At 53.1% G+C, this 23,734-nt stretch overlaps 1 protein-coding gene across 1 annotated transcript in view; it reads left to right on the forward strand.

Moving 5' to 3' along the window:
* The window catches only part of LARP1 (La ribonucleoprotein 1, translational regulator), a 48,499-nt gene that overhangs the window by 13,228 nt on the left and 11,537 nt on the right, over nt 1-23,734 (forward strand). Inside the window, exons 2-11 of the mRNA XM_074838638.1 lie at nt 3,518-3,544; nt 17,237-17,298; nt 18,917-18,982; nt 19,773-19,944; nt 20,485-20,616; nt 20,809-20,952; nt 21,675-21,837; nt 22,118-22,262; nt 22,471-22,645; nt 23,434-23,603. Of these exons, the coding sequence (XP_074694739.1) occupies nt 3,518-3,544; nt 17,237-17,298; nt 18,917-18,982; nt 19,773-19,944; nt 20,485-20,616; nt 20,809-20,952; nt 21,675-21,837; nt 22,118-22,262; nt 22,471-22,645; nt 23,434-23,603 (1,256 nt within the window). The remainder of the gene's footprint in view (nt 1-3,517; nt 3,545-17,236; nt 17,299-18,916; nt 18,983-19,772; nt 19,945-20,484; nt 20,617-20,808; nt 20,953-21,674; nt 21,838-22,117; nt 22,263-22,470; nt 22,646-23,433; nt 23,604-23,734) is intronic.

The following is a 23,734-nucleotide window of genomic DNA, read 5'->3' on the forward strand; positions in this document are numbered from 1 at the left end:
CATCAGGCAAAAATTGGGATTCTGTATCCACCCCCCAGCACTGCCTCAAGAAGGAGTGCCCTCAATTTGGTTATGTCTCATGGGCTTTATATGCAGCAGCTCTGGGTATTGTGTTCAGAGCGAGCACTCCTGTATCTCATCTGCACTCTCATGACAGTCCTGAAAGGGATGCTCCGCGCCTGTCCTGACATCCTGCTGCCTGCCACGTGCCTCTTGACCTCCGGCTCATTCCTTCCTCCACCCCCCTTTGCAGATAACAGGGAGATTCATGAAACGTGGTTTCCGCTGAGATGTTGTAGTCTGTATGGATAATGTACAGAGCTGAGGAGGATGAAAGGGCTTGGGAAATACCTGGCTTGGCAGAGGCTGGCCCCGTGATGAAGAGGTCACTGGTTCCTGTGGTGATTATAGTCCCTCTCTTTAGACTCCAAGTCTTTCTGGTGTTGGGCCCACGCTGAGAAACAAAGTGTCTGCGTGCAAGAAGGGGAAGGAAATGTGAGACCACAGGGTCCGAATTTCATGGGTCTTCCTTGCTTGCATCGCGATATTGTTACTTCTTGCTCCTTCCCATTTGGCTGCCTGGGGGCTGTTTTGTATTCGCCCAGCGCAGCAGGCTGGATTTGGCTGGGAGGTGTGGGAGCTGGCAGCTCTGCTCCTGCCTCCCACATAGGGAGTGCCCGCTGCTGGGCAGGTAGCGGGTTGGATGCATCATCCTCCACAGCATCTGGCCTGCATCAGGATACCGGGCATTGGGGTGTCTTGGTGGGGGAAAAGAAGGTGGGAAAGCGGGTCTGTGTGGTGGGAGGAATTGGTGGGGCTGGTTTGCTGGCTTTGGCTTTCTGCGTTGGGACTTTGCTTGAGCAAAACCCCAGCCTGGTCTCTGTGCCTGGGTCCTTCGTGTTTGATTTTTAACCTTGGGAGCACTGGGAAGGGAGCTTACCTGGACAGGCAGGCTCAGCCCTGCAGTGTGCTAGACGGGTTCCTTGGAGAGCAGCCGTAGGGGTTTATCTTTGCCCTGTCAGCCACGCACGTTTCTGCCTCCTTCCCCACTGTGGCTTTCTTGGGAAAAGAAGGCGCTGCCTGATTTAGACTTCTCTTGGGCACCTCAGGTGCTGCCCTTAATTGGCAGGCTAATTTCTAATCTAGTCCCTTGTGCTTGCAAGAGAAGAAGGCGTCCCAAGGGTCTTTGTGCCTGGCATTCCCTGACCAGCCCTGCCTCATGTGTGTCCTCCCAGCAATCCTACTTTTCAGAAGAGCAAGTCCTGCAGACTGCTCTGTGCTTGTTCTCAGCTGTGGGGAGAGCTGACTGCAAGCCCAGCACTCTGGGTTTCTGCTCTGGAGAGCTTGGAGTCAAATCTGCATTAATCACAGGTGTGATGAGTTATGACAAGCTCCGTCTCTCCCAGACAGGAGGGTTGAGGACTGGAGGCAAGTGTCCTTCCCCAACAGGAGTTGCACTAGCAGACCTCTCCCTGAGTGTGAGCAATGTCTGCCCCTGGTCATCATGTGCAGCCCTTGCTTTCTACTGACCTGAGCAGCTGAGGACCTTCCACTGCTTTTTTTAGCAAATGTGGTGGCAAATACACTGTCGGGTTGCTGTGGTTTCTAGAAGGAGATAGCCTGGACCCCTTGGGGATAGCTGGTTGTGCAGATGGCTGGCCAGGCTGTGGCGTGCATTTGATTGAGAGTTGGTTGGACAGGCTAGCAGGAATGCAAACTGGAGAGCTGCACCTGGCAGGGGTATAGCAGTGGGAATGGTTGCCAAGGCCTGTAGTTCTTGGCTGACACAAAGGAATTCCTTTTCTCAACCATTGTAGTATTATTATTATTTGTTAATTTTGTTTTTTGCTAATAACTGGTACAGCTAGCTGATCCAAACAGGTGGGATATGCATTAACCAGTGCTTCTACTTTGTTCCTCTGTGGAGAAGCTGTCTGGGAGTTGCCCAGTAGGAAAATGCAGAAGTTGCCTCTTGGGACCTGTTAGATCAAGTACAGAATGTTTCTACTCACTGTTGCAGGAGCCTGATCTCGTCAGCAACCATCACAGAAATACAAAATGCTTAGGTGTACCTGGGTGACATGCTGGTGGAGGGTTGCAGTAGAACATGCAGTCTGCAAAAGATCCAGGCTGGCTCTTGGAGACCTTTCTGGATGTGCTGGCTTTTCCCCGAGATCAGGCCTTCAATGCAGACCACAACCCTGTGTAACTACGGAAGGAGTTTTGATTTTTTTTTTATTTTTTTTTTTTCCTTCCCTCCCCACCACTTGCTTCTGCTGCTTATACGTGGGATGAAAGCATCCCTGCCTGAGGGTGCCTTGAACATGGTGCACTGTTAAAGGTAGATAAATAGGAGCTCTTTGGTAGAGGCGTGTTTTTGCTGTTTCTGCATTGGTTGAGCCCGGGCCAGAGAGCATTGCCCTGTCCAAGGGGTAGTCCATGCTGCAACTCTTGTGACTTTACAGCTGAATGTGTGTTTTGGGCAGCTGATAAGCAGGAGCCAGGGGCCTGCCCCTGTCCTAGGAGGACCTTGGCTTGCTGGCAGCCTCCCTTCCCTCTCTTCCAAGTTCCTTGAAGAAAACAGTATATTGCTCTCTTGAAAGTGCTGTTTTCGTAGCTTCCTGGGGAGCCTTTATCAACAGGGTTTCTCCATGCATGCTGTTGTGCGTGCTTCTCAAAAGAACAAGTCTTTCATCTGATCCTTCCCAGCTACTTCAGTGAACGTCTTTCTCCCAGCAATAAATAGGGTCTGTCAGGAGAAGGACCTATACCTCTAACTGGAAAGAGCATGCAGGGTGGGAAGGCTGAGTAATCCGTTTCGGCATCTGACACCCTCCAGACTCCAGCAGCTCTGCGCAACAGGCCGTGCTTGCTGGCAGAGCCACCTGAGATGGGAAGGGGAGGGCGAAGGCAAAAGTGATTCCCCCAGGGTGACGCGTGACGTGCCAAGGTGCGGGGCATCTGTTCAGGTGATGGATACGTGCTTCTGGCTGCCTGTTCTCTGGTGTAGGTGCTGTGTTGGAGCCAGGCACAGCTGTTGATGTCCCTTGTGGCTGCGAAAATCAAGAACCATCAGGAAAATGCTCATTTTGCCTTTGCTTTGGCTGCCACCTGCACTTCCCAGCCGGTCAGCATGTTGGATGTTCTCTGTTCAGGTTTTCATTTGATAATGCTGGCCAGGGGGAGCATGGGGGTGCCACCAACTAGCTCATTGTGTGGATCTTTGTACATCTTAACGAGCTTTTCATTCCTCATGGCTGTCTGTTAGAAGCCAATTTAGAAGGTTGTTTATGAGAGCAATACATTCAGGTAAACACTGTCTCCTTCAAAATCTTTCTCACAAGTGGTTGAATTGAGGTGGGTTCCAAGCTGGATTGATGTTTAACTTGGGATACTAAGAAAATACTTCCTCTGTTTAGCTAAAGCAAACAAATCAAGAGAGGAGGGACCTTTTAAATATGATTCGCACTCCAGCTGCAACCAATACTGATTTTTTTCTTTCTTTTTTCTTTTACAGATATATTTCCAACTGATGGCCAGTCTGGTATGTATTAATTAAAAATAGAGTTCTTCAAACCTCCTTCCCCCATGCCTTCCCTGCACTTCTCTTTCTGTAGAGTCAGCACAAACCAGATTTAGAAGACTGGTACAGGAATATGTTACACATTAATTAAAAAAACAATCCCCCCAAAAAAAACAACAAAAAAACCCCTCCTCAGAAAAGCAAACCAAAAAAGCCCCATTAATATTTGGCCATTCCTGTATGACAGTGACATGTTTTATGCTTTCATGTAGTGATGACTACAACTGCTGGAAGGTGACTTTCCTCCCATACGTTGTAGCATGGCAAGTTTGGGTGTCCAGGGTGAAAGAGTTTGGGAACTTTTAGGTCTTGATCATCACAACTGAGAACACTTACGTGTCAAGATGCAAATGTAACTCAGAATTGCTACTGTTAGTCTGTATGTTAGTTGTATACAGCTTGATGTGTCCATGAACCTGAAGATCTATATTTGAATTTGCAATACTTTGCAAAGATGCAGACTTCCCTCTTGGCTTGTTTAGTCTGTGTGTTGCTGCTGAGTATTGCTGTTAATGACAACCAAGATACACACTGCGTTGCCATCAGTGCAGAACCAGTGAAAACTTCCTGGCACCAGCAGTGCATGCGGCCGTGCTGGGAGGGACCCTGCAGAAATGGATTGGGGTCCTAGGGAGGGAGGGGAGGCTACTCTGGATGGAGATCCCAAATCAGGAAGGGGATGTAGTTTTTAAAAGCAGGTATTGATGATCTCAATTCTTGCCTTTCCCAAACTACCAGGAGCTCTTCATCCAGGTTGGTGTTGCTGAAGTGCCAAGACTGAAGGAAGTGTTTATATTTTACGCAGTGATACCAAGACCAGTCAGTAAGATCCTTTTGTCTCAGAGCTGTAGTGCCCTGTGGAGATGTCCTGTAGCAAATGCACCAGGAGTGGGTGTCAGTGCCTGGCTTGGCCTTGTGCAATCTTAGACACATCACTATGTCCACCCATCTTTGGCTTCACACGGGGTCACATTTCCCCAGTTCCCACGATAGTGTGAGGATAAATGGCTGGTGATTGTGGAGGCATTGCATGATCAGGATTTGGAAGTATGGAAATCAGCTCCATTGCCTTCGAGCTGATTTCGGTAGAAGCAACTCACTGGTTTTGAGTGGCCTGGTGTGACGTTGGAGCCAGTGTAATTTGACTTCATGAACTGAACAGAGGGCTGGAAGTTGTGCATGTGTATGTGTTTCCAGAGCTCTAGCCAGCTAAAGAGGCTATGGTATATAACTAGATCCACTGGAACGTTGCAGAAGATGCCTCTGTAGATGTTGGAGAAGTAACCCAAGTAGTAACCCAACCCATTTGTACGTCTTCCATGATTTTCCTGCTTTCGGAACATGTTTGAGAGTGAAATATTAAGACTGGTCTTGAAGGAGCAAAGGTATATTCCCATGTGTTGAGTTCATAAGAGGCTTTTCTCCACCCTGCTGAAGATCTGTATTCATGGGGTGTTTAGTTTTGTCTACCTGTGCTGCAGACTGGGAGATGTCCTTTGGTTGGCATAACTCTGTCCTCTGCTCTCCAGCTGGTTGGGGACCTTCACAGCTGCCTCCAGGGTGGGGCATGAGTGTGTGTCTGCAGCAGATAATAGTGTTTCAGTAAGTGCATGTTACATGTCAATAGTGTTGCAGAAAACATTACCTACACAGCTTGGGTTGTTTGGTTTCTGGTTTTTTTTACAATTCTATATTTTTAAGGAGATAAGTGAAAGCTTAAGCAGGATTTCTCTTAATAGTAGCTGCACAGGACACTGTCCAGAAGCCCTGATACCTCAAGACAGAGTGAAGTGTGAATGCAGCAGCCAAAGGCAGGGTAGCACGGCTGGCAGGGGGCAGCAGGCTTGCCTGGAGCATACCTGTTCCTAGCATCAGGGTGGTTGTGCAGTCCTGAGGCTGTTGGGTTTGGCTCCCTTACCTCCCTTTCATTGCTGAGGTTGTTTAACAAGTTAATTTGCTCAAGTATGTTACTGCAAATCACCAGAACTCCCCCATATCTATGTCAGTGCCTATTTTTTAAGATTAATCTTGTAAGGCCAGGTGGGTCTGTATGACTGGTTTCCCCTCTTGGTGAGAAGTCCGTTGTTCTTCTGCCTAAGGAAGCGGTTAGCATAATGATGGAGGATGATGAGTTGTGGTAACAGAGTTGGGACTTGCATAGGTGGGGAGCCTGAGCCAAAAATCAACCATTTTGTAGGCACAGTAGCTGTAGCATGCCCCAAAGCATGTTCCTGCTTGTTAGTGTATGGATGCTGGAGGCGTTCTGCCCTCAGCCTGGTGTCACGTGCAAGCGCTATGGAGGTAGAAGGGCAGCAGTGTTTGCGTCCCAGTTACCTAACAGACTTTGGAAATAAAACTGTTCTCGGAGAGAGGCAACTGGCTTTCCTTCTGTCTAGCACAGCAGTTCCTTGGTCCTCTCCTCTCCCACATCCAGCGACTAGGATTTGGCAGCTGTAGGGTGCTTTTCAGAAGGCAGCACTTCAAACCTTGTGATCTGGAGTTCAGGTGGAAAGCTGGGAGACTTCAACAGCCGTGAGAAGTGCGGGGCTGGGCTTGGTGGTGTGATGACAGAGTGGAGGGATGGACTCTCATTCCCCATTTCTGCTGTTAGAGGAGGGCTCTGAGGGCGTTTCTTCACCCGGACCTCTGTGGACATTCTGGCTGTGAACACCTAACCCCTCTGCAAGGCTGCCGATGCTGTCCACCTCCCAGGACTTGCTGCCGCAGGGGGTGGTGAAGTTTGGTGCCTGCTGTTTAAGGAAATATTTTTTTCTTGCTTTAAAAGGATCTCCTGCTAGCTTTGTGTGCTGTTCCTGTGCCCTCCTAGCATCGTACACTGCAGCCAGCCCTCTTCCTCTCAGTGGAGGAAGATCCCGGCCCTTTTAGTCTCGCCTCTTAAGGGGTGGTGTAATTGCTTTTCTCTGTGCAGCTGTAGCACTGCTGTGCCCTTGTTGAAATGCAGAGACCAGAGTTGACCGCAGGGTGCAGTTGTGGATGCACTGGTGTTCAACAGAGCGGCAAGTGATGTTCTGTCTTGGTCTCACTACTCCTGATGTTTTGGGGTTTTTTTAATCTTCTGCTGCACCCTGAGCCGATCATTTTGGAGAATTGTCAGCAGTGGCTGAGATACCTTTCTCAAGTTATAAATGCCACTTTGAATTCAATGCTGTGAAGTTTTCCATAAAGAGATGTGGGTGATGCTCTCACTGCAAGGAAGCAATTTTTAATCCTTTATAAAGAAAAGGAGGAGAGATGGATTTTTAAATTAGGAGAGAGTGAGTGCTGTGTTGCACTCTTTGTAGCTGGGTGTTCCTGACTCCTTTGGGAAGGCTCACTCTGATTAGGGTGTTCTTACTCTTATGCTGTGTATTGAGACAGGGAGGCAGCCACCTGTAGCACTGGAGTTACCTGGATTGGAGAGAGTGGTTTATGCAGCAGGATCCACATGATTGTGCACCCAGGAAGGAAGTTGGCAGTATTTGTTATAACAAAGTTCTTTTGAAAAATCTTGAATTTCACTGTGTCTGGCTTAAGGTGCGGGGTGTAAGTGGGGATGTTGTATCTTGTGCTTGGAGAGCATGCCCTGAAATCGGCTCAGCTGAGGTACAGTAATCCTTAAGTAGCAAAAAAAAGAGCCTTTCTGCTTGCTCTCAAAGAGTGCAAGGATATTTGGCTGCCTTGTTGTCACGATTTTAATACTCTGGATTCGCCAGTGGGAGGAAGCCCCCATACCTGTGCTTAGTTTAATCCAGGTGGTTATGGGACTGTAGGATTTCTTCAGCTCATTTCTGGAGACACCCTGCTTAGCAGGTGACCTAGGTCTGACCTCTCTAAACTCCTGGGAGTGTTTGCTGCACCTGGTCCTACCACCAAATCGCTATTGCTTTCCCTTGCCCCGAGAGATGGGGCTGGATTTCTGCCTGGTGGTGGCTTTGTCTTCCTTGGCCTCACAAGCTGAGCTGCTGCTCAGTTTCCTTTTGTTATATATGCAGTCGGGAAGCAGGTTTGCAGCTGACTTGGTGCAGGCTTCAAGGGCAAGGTCTAGCCATCACTTTGCAAGCAGCTGCTGCACAGGGGACACGCAGGTCCTGCAGAGATCCCCCTGGAGAAGTAACCAAAGTTGGGCACAGGAATCACAGCAGGGAGGAACTAAGAATGGTGTTACTTAAATTACGTCACAGTCTCATTTCTAGAAACCCAGTCTCTGTCTCTCTTCTTTAAGATGATAGGTTTTTCCAGAGGCACGTTTTGTGTGGAGTTTGCACCTTTGCCTTGTGTGACCCCTCACGCCCTCCACTGGCACAGGCAGTGGGAGCTGCGCAGACCCCTCCTAGACAGCGCGAACACTCAGAGCCGGAGGGTCTCATGGCAGGCGCTTGGCACTCAATTCCTGTCTCTTCGTTGCTAAATATTTACAGTGAGATGTACCAGATGCTTCCCAGGAAGGGTTTTGTCAGCTTCCAAGTCCCCAGATGCAGCCGCAGAAGAGACTGACGGCCACTGAAGGGATCCCATCAGTGCGATGTCCTGCGTTCAGCAGCAGTGCAGTGACCTCTTCTCGCTCATCCTACGGGCACCGCTGGTTGTGCTGTCTCATCAGCCGCAGCGGGACGCAGGCGGAGAGCACCCCTCTGCTGATGGCAAGAGATTAATGATGTCTGGTCTTCAGGCTTTGTTTTTTTTTTTTTCTTCTCCTTTGAAGCTCTTCCACTGCAGTGGGAGGGGGAGCAGGTGATGCTCTCAGCTTTTGTTGCCGCACATCTTTTTTTCTGGGACCTTCTCTCCACAGCAGTGGCACACGTGTGTGACTGCTGCACAGCTGCCTTTGCTCCCTCTCTGTTCTCAGTATGGCCGTGTCTGTCTCATTCACCCAGCTGCCATGCGAAGAGAGGGGTGGACTGATCCAGACGAGGCAAGCTCCCATCACCAGCTCTGATCATCCCCAGCCCTGGGCGGGCAGAGGCTGGCAGCCAGAGCGTTGCTGCTGAATGCCACCCTCGCACTGGTCACACTGGTCAGGTTCCCAGTGTGCCTCCTGCTTTCAAGATAAGGTCCAGGACGTTGGGCTGGGCCCTGTTTGTTGCTTTTGGTGCTTATCAGCTTTTGCCGCTGACAAGGTGACCCACTGTGTAGCACCGAGGATGGGGAGGGAAGGTGCTTGTGGCCCAGGGTGTGTGCTGGTCTGGCCCCCCAGGACAGCCTGTGCATGTGTGTGTGCACTGGGCTCGCTCTCAGGCCAGGCATCCCCCTCTTGGTGTTAGAACTGGATGAGGGACTTCCCGGGTGCCATGGAGGTAGGATCTCTGGAGGTGGCAGGTCAGCTCCTCCAAGGGGGAGCCAGGGAGGGGCGGGCTCACTAGGTCATCGTTTTTCCAACTAAATATAGTTGCCCGTGCTTTCATAAGGCCGGGATTTTTGCATCACGTGACTGTCTTATCCCTCCCTGCTGGCAGGGCCGGCAGTCAGTCAGAGTAGGGGATCGTGTGTCTGAATGGGTAATAATTAACTGTTAACTAGCTTTTCATTAGAGCCTGGCAGAACAAGCAGAGCAGTGCAGCAGAGGTAAGCAGGAGAGGAGGAAAACTGCTCCTGGTCCCTCCTGGAGGGTGGACAACCCCCTTTAATTTGGAAATCAGTTGCCCCCAAAGGTGAGCGGGCTGGGTCTTTTGCTGCTGTGTTTTATTAGGAGTTGGGAGTCCTGCCATGCCTTGTGTGTCTGTCCCTGCTGTCCTGTAGTCCTGCTTATGTCACCCCTCTCTCTCCCCCACCACTGATTGTTATTTTTTTAGGTCGTGAACTATCGGCTGGTCTTTGAGCCAGCTTGGAGGAGAGCCTGACCCTCTGGCTCCTCCATGATTTGGCCTGCCTGCATGCCCTGGGCCCCTGCAGCCTTGCCTCGGGCACCCTCCTCTCCCAGCGCCGAGGTGTCCTTGCTGCGCCTCGCCACCCTGAGCAGCAGCTGGATCAACTCGTGCCTTTTCTCAGGGAACCCAGCCCGCCTGTGATGGACTGATGTGGTGTTTGAGTGGGAGTGCCACTGGCTTTTCTAGCCCCTCCCCCTGAACCGTTTAACCTGACAGAGTGTTTGCAGGTGTCCTTGGAGGCTTTTCTCTCTTCCATGATGGCAGAGGTATTGCTGGCTAAATGCTCTGCCAACGGGAGACTTGTATGTACTAGACAAGCTGGGTCAGGCACTGGTGCTGGAGTAGCCTCTCCTGCAGGGGTGATGGGGTGATGGGTGCCTTTCTCCCTGCTCAGGGAAAGCAGGGTGGCTCAGCAACCGTGGGCGCCTGAGCCAGCCTGCCTCCCTCGTTTTTGACAGTTTCTGGATTCCAGTCAGCCAGGTGACCTTGACTGCGCCCCCAGTGTGATGCCTTCTGGGATGTGGGAACCACCAGCTTTCCCAACAGGGACCTTTTAGTTTAGGGCTTGGTTTTCCTTAGAAAACAAGGGGGTTCCTGTGCTGTTTCATTCTGCACGAGCCTGGCGTCTCAGGGATCAGTGCAGTGGTGTGAGCGTGGATCGTGTGTCAAAAGCTTCCTAGAAAACCTCTTCAGGGAAGAGCGTTGCTTGAAAAGGCGGTGGAAGGATGTCAGTCACCCTTGAGAGGGTTCATTTACTACCTTTAATAGTAGCTGTCTGTGCCAGGAAGAATCCACGGTGCCCTCGCTGATGCTGTTAACGTTAGAAATGCCTGTCGGCATTTCTTAACCTGCTCCTTCTGGAGTGTAGCTTGGTCACAAGTTGAAGGGTTTTTGTCTTGGACTGGAAGGCTGCAGGGAAGATGGTTATGCATCTTTGCTAAGTCCAGATCCTTCCTGGCTCTCATTTGCCCTGGAAAGAAAAGTCAGACCCAGCAGATAACTTGTGTGTGTAGAGCTTATGACAGTTACATGCATTTAAGAAGCAATGCTGTTTGTCAGCTCCCTGTGACCAGGGCTGTGTTACATGTGGTGCCCCTGCCTGCTCTGAAGGTCTCTGTGCAGGTCTGTGCTGCCTGTAGGAGGGTGCTGTCGGCAGAGAGACAGGCTCTGCCAGTGTCTTGAGCTGCTTCGCCTCCCCCTGCTCCGGGGCTGTTTTAGGAGTATCAGCCGAGGGATGTGAGGGCTTGAAGAGCTGGGAATATAACTCAATGCCCGCACTCCCAGCCCCTGAGAGTGCTGTCCTGGCATGCTGTCTTGAACCTGCTTGTACCCCTGGCCTCTCTCCCAGCACTTTTCCAGGGCAGACTCCCCAGCTTGGGGAGCCTGCCTAGGACACCCAGGTGGGAGTGTTCTCATGCTCTCTGTGGAGCTGTCAGATGCCCTTTTTGAAGTTATTTTTAGCGAGTGATCTTTGCAGCAGTTGCAGAGCTTACATTGCAGAGAAGTGTAGGCAGCTCCCTACTTCCTTTGCTGTTACAGTAGGGCTTGTAAGGTGGAGCTGTGTGCTGAGGAGCTGCACAAAATTGCTTGGAAGGCTTTGAGCCATGGTGCCTGCAGCTTGTTTCTTGCTCCTACTGAACAGGCTTCCCACATGCCTTACAAGCCCGAATCCTGCTCAGCCATGCAGCTTAAGGGTCTGGTCTTCTGCTTGGTCCTGACCTTGCCCATTCTACTGCAGTTTTTCTTGCATGTGCAGGAAACTTCTGATGTTGCAGAGGTATTGCAAATATCCCTCTTACCTTTGTGAACAAGGCCAGATGCTGCAAGTGGTGGGGCCTGGTGTGGTTCTGTGCAGTCGCCAGGTGCTGGTGGGAGCCCCTGTTGACACTCACTCCGTTGTGCTGGAAGATGTCCTTGTGATAGCATCTCTTTTAAAGCTGTTGGAGAACTCCATCCAGTGCTCCCTTGGTTTCCCATGCATGCACCTCCAGCTACAACTGTGATTTGGCAGGAGGTAGAGCTGTAAAATGTTGCAAACCCAGAGAAGAAGCAGTCTGTGTGCCCAGTTTGCCCTGAACCTTGCTGGTTTTTTGTACCTTATGATGTCTTTAGCAAAACGTGAGCATGCCAAGCAGTCAGTGTTATAAATCCCAGGCTTTTCCGCTTGTGCATGGAGCTGCAGAGACAAGCATTTCCCATCTCAGTCTGGCATTAGCTCTGACATATGGCTGAGGCAGGCAGAGGTGGAAGCTGCTCCTTGGTCTCTGGAGGTATCTGCACCTCTCTCTGCACGCAGGGGTGCTACCAAATTGCTCCCTGGAGAGACTGAGGTCCCCTCCTGACTGCCTGTGCTTCCCAGCCCCTTTGCAATAAGGGTGTGTTGTCCACTGCTGCTGTCTTGCTGATGAAGAAATGGGTGCAGCAGCCACAGGAGGTGGTCAGGAAGTGTCTGCATGTCCCTCAAGGCTTTTCTGCCTGTAACTTCAAGGGGGCCCTCATGGGATGGACTGTCAACAAGAAAATCCTTCAGCACTGCCTGCAGCAGGTGGGCTGCTGGTGGGATGAGGAAGGCTGTTGTCAGCTTGCAGGTCACATCTGGCCTGCAGGACTGATCCTGCAAATGTCTCCAGAGAAGGTGTGGTGTTGGTGGGCACAAAGCTTGCCAGCTGTGTCCTCTGATGGCTCGGTCAGGTTCAAACTCGCAGTTGTGGAGTTTGAGTGCATGGGCGGTGATGAGTGTCACAGGAGAGGCTCCGAATCAGTGTCTTGCCCCTGCTGCTGTGTGGGTCAGGGTGCTATGGGAGAAAGCTTGCTTGAGGCCTGGAGGAAGGACAGGGTCAGGGTTGGTGCCCTGAGTTTCCCATGTTGGCAAGGTGGAGATAAACCTTTGTGTAGCTCTTCTCTATTGGCTCCCTAGGTCTCCTTTGGGGCAAGCAAGGGGATTTTTGCAGCCACGGTGGGGTCCTGGCAGGCTTGGCTGTGGCTGGCTGCCTGCTGGATCCCTCTTTCTTACAGGAATTGCTTTACAGGTTGGTGCTGTCCCGCCACACTGTCCTGTGTGTCGTACCCCAGGAGGGACTTTCCTGCCCTCCTGGAAAGACTGAAGGAGCTGGCTGTCTCCAGGGGAGACAGCTAATCCCCAGGCTGATTTTCTCTGCCTGGACAATGAGTGCATATATACAAATAGTGTGAGTGAGTAGCAGTCCTCTTTGGTGTAAGCTGTCTAATGGTTTCTGTCTTTACTCTTCTCAGAAGTTGTCGTACCACGGTGTCCATTGGTTTCTCAGGAGGTTAATGCAATACCTTTTCCTTGCTGTGCCATTTTGACTGGGGCACTGTTCCCCCTCTCACTTGCAGCCTGCCCAGACCCCCAGGCTGCTCAGGGCTCAGCTCACCCTTGCCCAAGCTGCGCTTGCTCTTTCTCACATAGAGACCTTGAAGAAGCATTGCTGGAGTGAGTGTCCTGTCGTGTTGGTTATGAGTTGTGGTCCTTGCGTGCGCCAGGACGGTCCCATGGAGTGTGGGAAGGAGGGAAGATCGTTCAGAGGCTGTTGAGTAGTGAAGTGGATCCCGTTGGACTGCAGGGTTCGTGGCCGACTGTCCTGCACAACGCCCTCAGGCTTCTACCAGGGCTCTGGGGAAACTGGGGATACCAGTTTGGCTCTTCCAGCCCCAGCAGGACCTGCGGCACGGAGCATGCGCCCCTGCCCTAGCCTCTCCAGCACAAAGTCCGGGCTCTTGGCTTCAAAACTGCCTTCATTAGCAGTTTTTCCTAGGTGCTGGGCTGTGGGCTGGAGCAGCTTGGGGGCAGGCCGGCTCCTTTCTGTTGACTTGGCTGCAGGGGAAGGAGGGGTGTGCTGTGTCAGGGATGGAGCGTGTGTCGGAGCTGAGAACTCTGCATTCCTGCTGGGAGCCTGGGCTGCCCTCTGAGGCTGTCCCAGCTGGTGCTGGGGTGCTCTGAGGTCTTGTCTATGTTGTACATGAGTGGTACACCAGGAGCAGGTACTACAGCTTTCTTGCTAGAGGTGCAGGTATTTTTGCAGTATAACGTCAGGTCTCTGCCCAGTCCTGCAGAGTTCATCTGCCTCCTCTAAAAAAATCTATCACAAGCTGCATTGAATGTAAGAAAAGACAGGGAACCAGGCCACTGGGTGATGGGTTTGCTTTTTCCCAGGTAAGATAGTAAATATGTCTCCTAGGCTGAGCTCAGTGGTCCTAGAGTATGTGTCTCTCTTGGGGCAGGGAGGCATATTTATCTGTGAAGCTGCTGTTGCCCTGGTTGTCTGGTGCTTGTGCAATGGCTCTTCTCCTTCCAGGTACAAGGTGTTTGCTCACCTGGATGCCCCCGCGAGCTTCCCGCCTCGAGGGCTGTGCCACAGCCAGCCGCGGGCTGGAAGGAAAGCACAAGGTGTCTGCACAGCCTTGCCCTTCTTGGTGCTCGCCGGGTGTGTTGGGGAGTGAGAATCAAAAGCCAGGGAATGCTTTGACGGTGCCTCGGCCATGGGAGGGGTTTGGCTGCAGTCCTGGCATCTGGGACATGGTGCTCCCACCTGTGCCTTGTCCCCTTGGTTGTTAAGAAATAACCTCTGCGTGGCTGGGCAACCCCACGGGCAAACGAGCTGGTTCTGGCTGCAGGCAGCAGATCAAAACTCAAGACCTGCTTATCTGTTCCTGGCTGTGCCAGCATCTGCTCTGTGGCCGCAGGCAAAGCTGCTCCTTCCTTCCCTGCCCGCTGTCCCCTTGCCAGTCGCGCACCACTAAAGCCCTGGCTCCTGCTGCAGCTGTTTTGTCTGTCCCCTTGCACGGAGGGATCCTTTTTTTTGGTGGGGGTGGTGGGGGCGATCAGGCAGTGCTACTGCAACTGAAAATTACTTACTGCCACCAAATAAATGCAAAAGGAGGTCTGTGAAATGCCAGGAGGTCTGAGACATCTGTCAGCAGCTTTTAAGGGCTCGGCTATCAACCAGGGCAGTGTCTAGTATCCCTCGCTAGCACCGCTTGTCCTGAGCTCCTGTCCAGGGGTGAGCGACACCCAGTTGCTCCCTGTTTCCTGGGCTGATGCAGTGCCAAAGGGCAGCGGGGTTTGCCAGGGGGTCTTCTCAGCAGTGCACCACAAGATACGTTGCTGTCCTTGTAGGAAGGTTTTCTTCTGAAGCCTTAGCACCTGAGGTAGGTAGCCTAATGTGTTTTGCATGCGTTGGGTTTGGTTTTTTTAAATGTTTGGGTTTCTCTGCAAGAGAACATGAAGAGCAGTTTGGGGTTTGATGTCCAGGAGCTTGACTACAGAATCGCTGATGGATTGGAGCTGGGGCCCTCGGTTAAGCTGGCGTGCCCTGGAGGGTGCCAGACATGCACAGCTTCTGCTCGCCATGGCTCTCGGCTCTGCGGACGGTGTGTCTGTCTGTCTATCCGCTAGGATGGTTACACCCCCTCGGTCTCCTGCCTTGGTCTGAGCAGTCTCCACTGTGACTTGCAGATCTCGATTCCATCCGCGCTGGCGAGAGCCACCTGCAGCTCCCACTGTGGTGCTGGCCTGGCTGTGCTCCCTGGAGCAGCCTCCCTGCCAGGCTGCAGCACTTTGCTTTGCATGTTTTGTCTTCCACAGCACTCTGCAAATGCTAATTAGTCTTCTCAGCACCTCAGCTAGATAAGGGATCCCTGTTCCTATCTTTCAGATAAGGAAAGTAGCAAAACTTGTTTCAAACAATCTCCTTCCTCCCCCACAAAGATGGAGTCCATGGCACCCACCTCTGCAGCCTGTGCTTCTGCATCCTCTTTCACTAGAGGTTGTGAGGGGGCCTCTTTGACTGGTCCCCGAAAAAACACAAGGACATCTATGACCGTGAGCTGAAGCAGCTGGAGGAAAGGCCTGGATGCCATTGCCACAAGCTCCAGGGCTGCAGTGCAGTGGGAGCAGGCACCTGGCTGAGATGCTCACAGTGAGAGAGGGAGCCCTGCTCTTCCCCAGCCGGGGAGATCGGTGCCTAATCAGGCTGCAGAGCAAGTTCAGTTATTTTTTTTTCACGGTGCCAGGCATGTCAGTGCTGTCAGAGCAGGCAGGGGTGCTCCATACCTGTGGAAAACGAGGCTGGCTGCGGGTTTGTGCTGTGTAGAGCTTGGTGCCTTTTGAAGCTATATTTAGTTGGTGACATCTGTAGGCGTTTGAGTGGAGGATTTTAGGGGCTGTTTTGAAAGCACTTGCTCTTCCTACACTATCAGGAAAGTTTAAAAGCCTTGTGGCAAACTTTGTGTTGTGGAACTGGGATTCTCAATGAAGTGCACGTGGAATAAGTGAGGGACATGTGGGACTGCTGCTGCTCATGGGGGGAGGCAGTGCATGTGGGCTGGGGAGGTTCTGGGGAGAAAGAGGAAGATTTGGGGATCTAACTGAGAGCTTGGACTCTCCCAAGGGTGAAATCCCCACAGAGGAGCCTTAGGGAAGGGGTGCACGTGGGTCTGTCATGCCATGTCTGACTCTGTCATATTGACACTTCAAAGCCTCCAGCTCTGAGCAAGGCTGGGCCAGCAGGATGAATCACAGGTTTCAAGGCTAGGAAGGGGACCGGTTTTGATCATCTAGGCAAAGTTGTCCTGCCTTACGCAGGAGATCAAAGCCAGCTTTGAGTGAAGCTGGGTAGGCTATTCCGGGTGTTTCCCAGGGCATCCCAAGATAGCCTCTGCTGTGCCTTGGGGCTCTCTCTTCACTTCCCTCCCACCCTTGCCCCCCACCCCAGTCTGGGATGCTTTTCTTTGAAACAAAGCCAGCGGAGTCAGCAGAAATGGTTGCTCCTGCTGGGCGTGTGGCATCTGGCATGGGCTGCCCCTCGAGCCAGGGGCCAGCGGGCTCTCCTCTCCCTGCGGAGCACTGCTGTTGGAGAGGGGACCCTTGTACGTGCTCCTCCTGGGGCTGGTGTGTGTGAGGCAACAGCATGCTGCTCTCTTGGACTCTGTGCGTGCCCTGCGTGAGCCTGGGACCTGGGACCTTGCAGCCGAACCTGGGAGGGAGAAAACAAGTCAAATTTCTTTTTCTGCTTGTAAGGAGGTGGTGTATGAGCAGGAGCCAAGACAGGTCATGGTGGGGCTGAAGTCCTGTGTGAAGTCTGCAGTGGTGTGAACCCCAGCAGTTCCACTCTGGTACCTTAAAACACCCAAGAGGCACTCAAGTGCCTAGATACTTTTGACCGTAGCAGGATTTAGGCATTTCCCAGATCCGCCTCCTTCTCTCTGTATGTTCCCTCTTGTGAACTTGCTGCCCCGTGCTGGGATGCACTGGAGATCAAAGCATGAGCTGAACAGCGCCTGTGTGCCACAGGCTTGCGCGTCCCTCTGTCAGAGCTTTCCTCTGCTCCCTGGGGAGGGCTGGCCGCCTTGGTTCAGTGATGGGCCTTGCCTGTTCAAGGGCATGTTTGTTTTGCTGTGCATAACAGCAGATCAGGTTCTGTGTGGCACTTTACAGAGCGACCTTAACTCCTCACCACCCCTCCTTCCTGGCTGGCAAGGCCAAGTGGGGAGGGCTGAGCTAAGTCAGGGAGTGCCTTCCTGTGGTGGGACGGGGTTAAAGGTCTGTTTCTTGGCCACCTGGATTGATCAGGAGTCATCTGATCTTGATGGGGCCCTTCTGAGACCCAGGTCAGAAGCTGGCTCTGTTTTCTGTTCACCTTTTCCTCTCAGCCCTCCTTTGCTGAAAGGGGAACTGGCTTGCTTCCCACCTGCTTCCCTCCAGAGCTAACACCTCCACGAGCCTCAGCTGTGTTTTAAGAGTTTTGTTCTCCTCCTCCTTCTTTTGCAGAACATACAACTCCTGCGAAAGTGGTGAGGGCTGCCAACCCGAGACAGCGGAAGGGAAGCAAGGTAAGGCTGTGCTGCTGTCCCCCTCGCTGGCCACCAGCTTCTGGCACAGTTGTCAGTGCTGCGTGAGCATCTTGAGGGTCTGGTGAGCAGACTGCTTCCTTCACAAGCCTGGCTGTGGAGGGGTTGATGTGCTGACCTGGCCACTTGCAAGAGCATGGAGGAGAACATCCTGATTCTCCCATCTCCTCTTCAACGTTTTAGTGGTGTTGCATGCTGCCTGGACTGATTTTCTGCCCAGCTAGGCTAGGGGTGACTTTCTCACCTCCCCTCTTGCAGGGAGGTGCTTGGAGCACGGTACTGGATGTGGAAAGACTCTCCCCCCACACCCAAGGACACCCTAAGTCCCTTGTGGGCTTAGCCAATGCTTTGCAGTGCAGACAGGGCAGTGCCGTGATGGAGCGCTGTGTCCACAGATCCTTTCTTCCCTTGTGCAATCTGTTCTTTACTGGCACACGGAGAGTCAGGGTAATTGATTTCAAACAAAGAGACTCTTTTGGAGGAACGAGGGCAGTCTGTTCCAGAGGATAAATGTGATGGAGGGACAGTTGCTTCTGAGGATGTTGCATGCAGTTGGGGCACATCTAGGGACATGGGCTGTTGGTGTTGGCTCCCAGCAGCCAGTGAAGACACCTCTGAAACTTGATATGGCTTTCCTTAACTGTTCCATCTTGGGGAGAGGAGGGCCCTGGGGCTGGAAGGTGCTCCTGTCTGTGAAACAGGCATGGTTCTGCATTGGAGGTGGCTTTCCCAGGAAACTACCTCCTGGGGAGAAGAGCATGGCACTTGAATGTAGAGATATGATCTTATGGGGGACTCGGGGACTCCAAGTTAATTTAGAAATAACCCCACAAGGGCAAGGAGTAGTTTCTGTGCTCAGCCATGATTCGTCATGTACCCGGGCAGCTGTTTGGGTCCTTTCCTTTCTGCCCTGCAGGTCCTCTCTGAAACCTGGAGGAAGTAGAAATGATGGTAGTGGCCAGCTCACTTATTCAGCAGAGAAGTGACTGGTGGTCCCCCATGCGGCCATGGGGTGTGTGGGACGAGGGAGCTCCTATCACCATCAGATACCTCTTTGAATTTCCCTGTCAATTCTACCACATGATCCCTTTGCTTTGTTGTTGCCAGCACTTGGTTGCAGTTGGGCACTTAAGCGAAGCTCTGCCTGGTGTAACCTGCCACTGGGTGGAGGCAGCTTCTTTGATGGGGTGTAGTTGGTTCAGGGGGATTGAGGATGCTGAAAGCTGTGTGCTTTGCCTGTCCAAGGGACAGGGCTATGATGAGTGAGTTACCTCAGGCAGCTTGGTGCCAAATGCTGCTGCTGGGGCAAAAAGTTTGGTGGGAGCTGGGAGGCTGATAGCTTACAGGACTGGTGGCAGCCTCGTTACAATCTCTGATAGACTTGTCTGCAGTTATTTGGGATTAATTTGGGTGCCTTGCTTGGGTGGGGGGAGGAGCTGTTTGTATGCGGTGTGGGTGCCACCCCCAAACCTCCCGGGGACAGCTGTCTGCAGGGCAGCAGTGGGTGGTGGCGGTGTGTCTGGAAGGGCTTCTGGCTGCTGATGCAGGGAATAGCACCCGCAGCTTGTGCACTAATGAGACCTTTCTCTTTGGATACAAGGTTGGTGACTTCGGTGATGCCACAAATTGGCCAACACCTGGAGAAATAGCCCACAAGAGTGTCCAGGTGAGAACACAAAATCGCTCTGGTGAGCAGGATAAGGCCCTGACAGACCCTCCCCGTCCCTTTGGAAGCACTGGCTGAGCCATTTGGGGTGCTGAGTGTCAGTGCGGAGGCAGCCAGGAATAGCGTGCAGGGGATTTCCTTTTAGGGCTGCTCTGTGTGTTGGGCTCCCTCCCTCAGTGCTATTCTGGGAGTCTGGAGCCTGGTCTAAGCCCCCCTGGCTGGGTGAAGCAGGTAGGGCAGCTCCCAGACCTGCTCTCCTCAAGGCTGCTCAGTGCAAGAAGGGGGCTGGGCAAAAGTCAAGACTTCCACAGGAGAAACTGAAAACACACGAGAAAGGGCTGGTGTGCCTGAGGGGCATGGCCTTCCTCTCTTGCTATGGACATGTGTGTCATTGAAACCTTTCTATTTTTGGATGCTGCTTTGCCAGCTCCTGGCTGACTGTCAGGGCATGAGGGTCAGTCACCCTTTTGCCTTTGGGGCAGTCCGGTCCCTTGTAGGACACCCCCATCCAAGGAGCACCAGGCCTTCCTGGCAGCCCATCTCAGTAACTTCTGTGCCTGGGGATTGTGTCTCGCCTCGAGTACTTCACAGCATCTGTAGAGGCCCTTGCCCTGCTCAGATACAAGCCCTTCCCCAGGAACAGAACAGCTCTGGGGAGGCATGGAGCAGGGATGCTCCCAGCCTAGGGCAAGGTCCTCCTGTTCCTGCCTCTGCCGGGACAGCTGGGGTCTGCCTCCAGCTCTTCGTTCCTCCCACCTCTCACATCTTTCCTGCACTGGTATGTCTCCAGCAGCCGCACAAAGCACCATCTCTCCGGAAACTGCCTGTCAAGAAAGACATGAAAGAGCAGGAGAAAGGTGATGGGAGTGATGGCAAAGAGAGCCTGAAAACCAAATCGGATGAGTCTGGGGAGGAGAAGAATGGTGATGATGACAACCAGAAGTCAGCCCAGAAGAAGAAAGGTAGGGCAGGACCTGGTGGGGGCTGTCCCCTCCCTCTACCGCCTTCCCGGGGGCCTTACTGCAGGACACGGTCCCAGCATGGGGACAGCTGTGGTGAAAAGGTGTTTGCAGGCTTTAAGGGGGCAGTGTGTCATTTTGGTGGGAGCAGGGCCCAAGTAGGGGAGTCTGTGTCTAGGGAGTGTGGCAGTAGCCTGCCCTCTCGTGTGTGCTCTGTGGTGGCACAGAAAAGCCCCTGACTGTGAGTTGCACCAGCCGTGGTTGACACGTGAGCCTTGGTGGGCAGAAAGGGGCAGAGGAAGGACAAATGCCGTGAAGCAACAGGGGGTGGCGGTCTGTCATGTCCCTCCATGCCCAAGAGTCCAGGTTGGAGCCTTTCTGCATCCAAGCCTGGAGGGATATCTGAGGACAGGGTTGGTCCAAAAGGCCCTGCTGCTGCTTTCTCTCCTCCATGTGTGGGGGCTGTGTGGCAAGAGGGGGCTGCAGGGGACGAAGTAGATGTGCTCTGAACCTGTGTCACACCCAAACCCTGTCCTTTTGCAGGCAACAAACACAAGTGGGTCCCTTTGCAGATAGACATGAAGTCAGAGGTGCCTAGGGACAAAACGGCCTCTCGGAACAACCGGCAAAACGAGCAGCACAGGCACCCCTCCAACAACCGCAGCGAGCTGAAAGGTGGGGGCTGAGGCTGGGGACCAGCTCTCCCTGCCCTGGCTGCGGGGCAGAGCAAGCCCTGATGCCCAGGCACGGCATGGGGCAGTGGGCACGCTTCCTGCATTCAGAGGGCTCCGGGTGCAGCAGGCTTGCTCCAGGGAAGTGCTTTCATCTCATAACACTCCTCTGCCTCTTCTTCCCTGTCTGCTGCAGGCTGGCACCCAGACAACAAGCACGAGCGCAGCTGGCAGGACCACGACGAAACCTCCAGTGTGAAGAGCGAGGGAGGAGCTGTGCGAGGGACCTTCCGGGGCCGAGGCCGGGGCCGTGGCAGGGGCCGTGGCCGTGGCAGAGGAGGTGAGCGCTGTATATGTGGCCTTGTGACAGCAGGGAGAGAACAGGACATGTGCCGAAGTGTGCAGGGCTCTGTGCCTGTGTGTGAGAGCTGGGGCTCCAAAGCAGGCTGGGGAGGGCAGAGCACTGTAGGGATACAGGAGAATATTGTGACAGGTCATCCCAGCTCATAACTTGAGCTGCTTTTAATAAAAGCAAATTATTTCTATTAGTATTTTAATAAAGGCAAATGTCTTTCCGCTACTTAGGCCAAGCTCTTCCACCTGTTTTCTGCCCCTTGCAGTACCCCTGTGTGCAGGAGTTAAAGCCTACGCAGAGTATCAGCATGCTTCATGTCATGTTGAGAGCCAAGCAGGAGTCATGGCTTGGATGGGGAAGAGCATCTGCACTTGGCATTTGACAGGGCAGTGTCTGTGCTAACCCTGGCACAGCTTCAGTGTAGGGCCTTCGTGTGTCACCTGGGCTGCCCAGTTGCTCCTGGGTAAGAGGACTACTGGCCTCTCTTTGGCTTGGTGTGTTGAAGCTTCACTGGGATCCCTTCTGCAGCAAAGGCTGAGAGCAGGAGGATGAGGGATGTGGGTGGGTGATGCCCCATTGTGGGCTGCCATGGGGGCCCCAGGAACAGTGCAGAGGGAGCTGTTTGTGCAGAAGTCCGGCCCCATCTGGCAGTGCAGTGTCTAGCAGATCCCAGGGCTCTGTGCTGACCCTTAACTGGTGTCCCACAGGGCACTTTGACTACCAGTATGGGTACCGGAAATTCGAGGGCTCGGACGGCTCCCGCACCCAGAAGTACGCTAGCAACATCACTTACTACTTCGACAACATCAGCAGCGCTGAGCTCTACAGCGTGGACCAGGAACTGCTCAAAGACTACATCAAGCGGCAGATGTAAGCACCACCTCTTCTTGTCTGAGTGTTGGTTGTTGGTGGGAAGTTCACAGGTACCCTCCCTGGAGACTGCGCAGCTAATCCCATGGGTAGGGTTAGAGCCGAGGTGTGTTGACTTTGCCACACAGCTTACAGCGCCAGCTTGCCCCAAGTCTGGGCTCCTCAGGCTGTCTCTCTTCAGCCTTGCAGTAGCAGAAGGTGGGGGGGAGGATTATTTTCTCAGTGGTGCCCAGAGGAAGGTGGCTTGGAGCTGCCTCTCACTGACGTGTTGTCCATACAGAGAGTATTACTTCAGCGTGGACAACCTGGAGCGAGACTTCTTCCTGCGTCGCAAGATGGACTCAGACGGCTTCCTTCCCATCACCCTGATCGCCAGCTTCCACCGGGTGCAGGCGCTGACCACCGACATCAGCCTCATCATCAAGGTGATGAACTTTCCTTCTTGTGCTTCTCACCACTCCTGTCTGAGGCCTCTTTTCTAGATGGGCTGTGGGTGAGATGTAAGCGGAGCCTTCCCTTGTCCTTGATTTGCTCCCTCCTCCTCTTGGTCCTCCTAGGGAGGAAGGGCTGGGGCTGAGCCACTGAACGTGCCAAGGCAGGGCCCTGAGTTAACTGGTTATCACTTGGTTCCAGGCTCTGAAGGACAGCAAGGTGGTGGAAATTGTGGATGAGAAGATCAGGAGAAAAGAGCAGCCAGAAAAATGGGCTCTGCCTGGGCCTCCTATGGCAGACTACACACAAACAGACTTCTCGCAGTTCATCAACTGCCCTGAGTTTGTGCCCCGGCAAAGCTTCCAGAAGGAGACAGGTGAGCACTGGGGCAGTGTGGAGGGAGGTGTGGCTGCAGTGCTGGTACTGCAGCAGGATTGAGACCCTAAGAGTCAGGAGTGTTCCCCAGGGCAGGGCTCTGCCATTTGCTTTCTGCTTGGTGGTGGGAGCTGGTGTGGGCTCTGTCCTCAAAATGCTGCCACCTCTGTGCATGGGGAAATGTGAGAGAGACTGAGGTTTTTCCTCTGCGGGGGCTGAAGGGATGCAGGGAGGGTCAGTCCTGCTTGGCAGTCTCTTGGCTGTGACTGGAAATACTCTACTACTGCTGGGCAGAGCAGAGGACACTCATGAACCCAACTTTTCCTTAATGGGTGAGGAGGGTACAAATGGGCAGCAGGTATGGAGCTGTCAACTCCATGTCAGCTGGGGAAGGATCTGCTGTCCTTCATGGGCTGCCCCCTGCTCTTGTCACCCCATCCCATGGGGGCTGGCAGGAGCCCAGGGCTGAGCCTGAGAGTAAAAGATCTTCTTGGTGCTGTTAGAAGGATTAGTTTGGGCAGGAGAAGATCTGTTCCCAGTGGCTCCAGACTGTCATGGGAAGGTTTCCCCGAGAGCAGCAGAGCAGCTGCTTTAGGGCTTTGTGAGGAAACTGGGGAAACTTTGGGAAATGGTCACCTGCAGAGCTCTTTGGCCACTGGATGCTAGCTAGTCCCACAAGCTGTGCCATGCTGCCAAAATAACTTCCTCTTCAGTTGAGTGCCTAAAGTACACAAGCCCCCAGGCTCCCTCCCTCCCTCTAAAGCACCTCATGGCTCTTGTTGGCTCTAGAGTCTGCTCCTGGCTCCCCACGTCCTGCCAGCCCAGTCCCCACCAAAACGGAGGAGGTCAGTAACCTGAAGACAATGCCCAAGGGCCTGTCTGCAAGTCTACCAGACTTGGATTCGGAGACGTGGATTGAAGTGAAGAAGAGACCTCGGCCCTCCCCAGCCAGGCCCAAGGTAGGTGGTGATGTAGGAGCTGCTGGGATGGGGATTTCACAGTTGTCTGGGTGACCTCAATCATAAGTAGGTGGGTTTCAGATCAAATAGTGTCTCTTGGTCATGGGAGTGTTGTCCTAGTTTCTCCTGGC

Source organism: Strix aluco, chromosome 13 (assembly GCF_031877795.1).
Source record: "Strix aluco isolate bStrAlu1 chromosome 13, bStrAlu1.hap1, whole genome shotgun sequence".
NCBI lineage: Eukaryota > Metazoa > Chordata > Aves > Strigiformes > Strigidae > Strix > Strix aluco.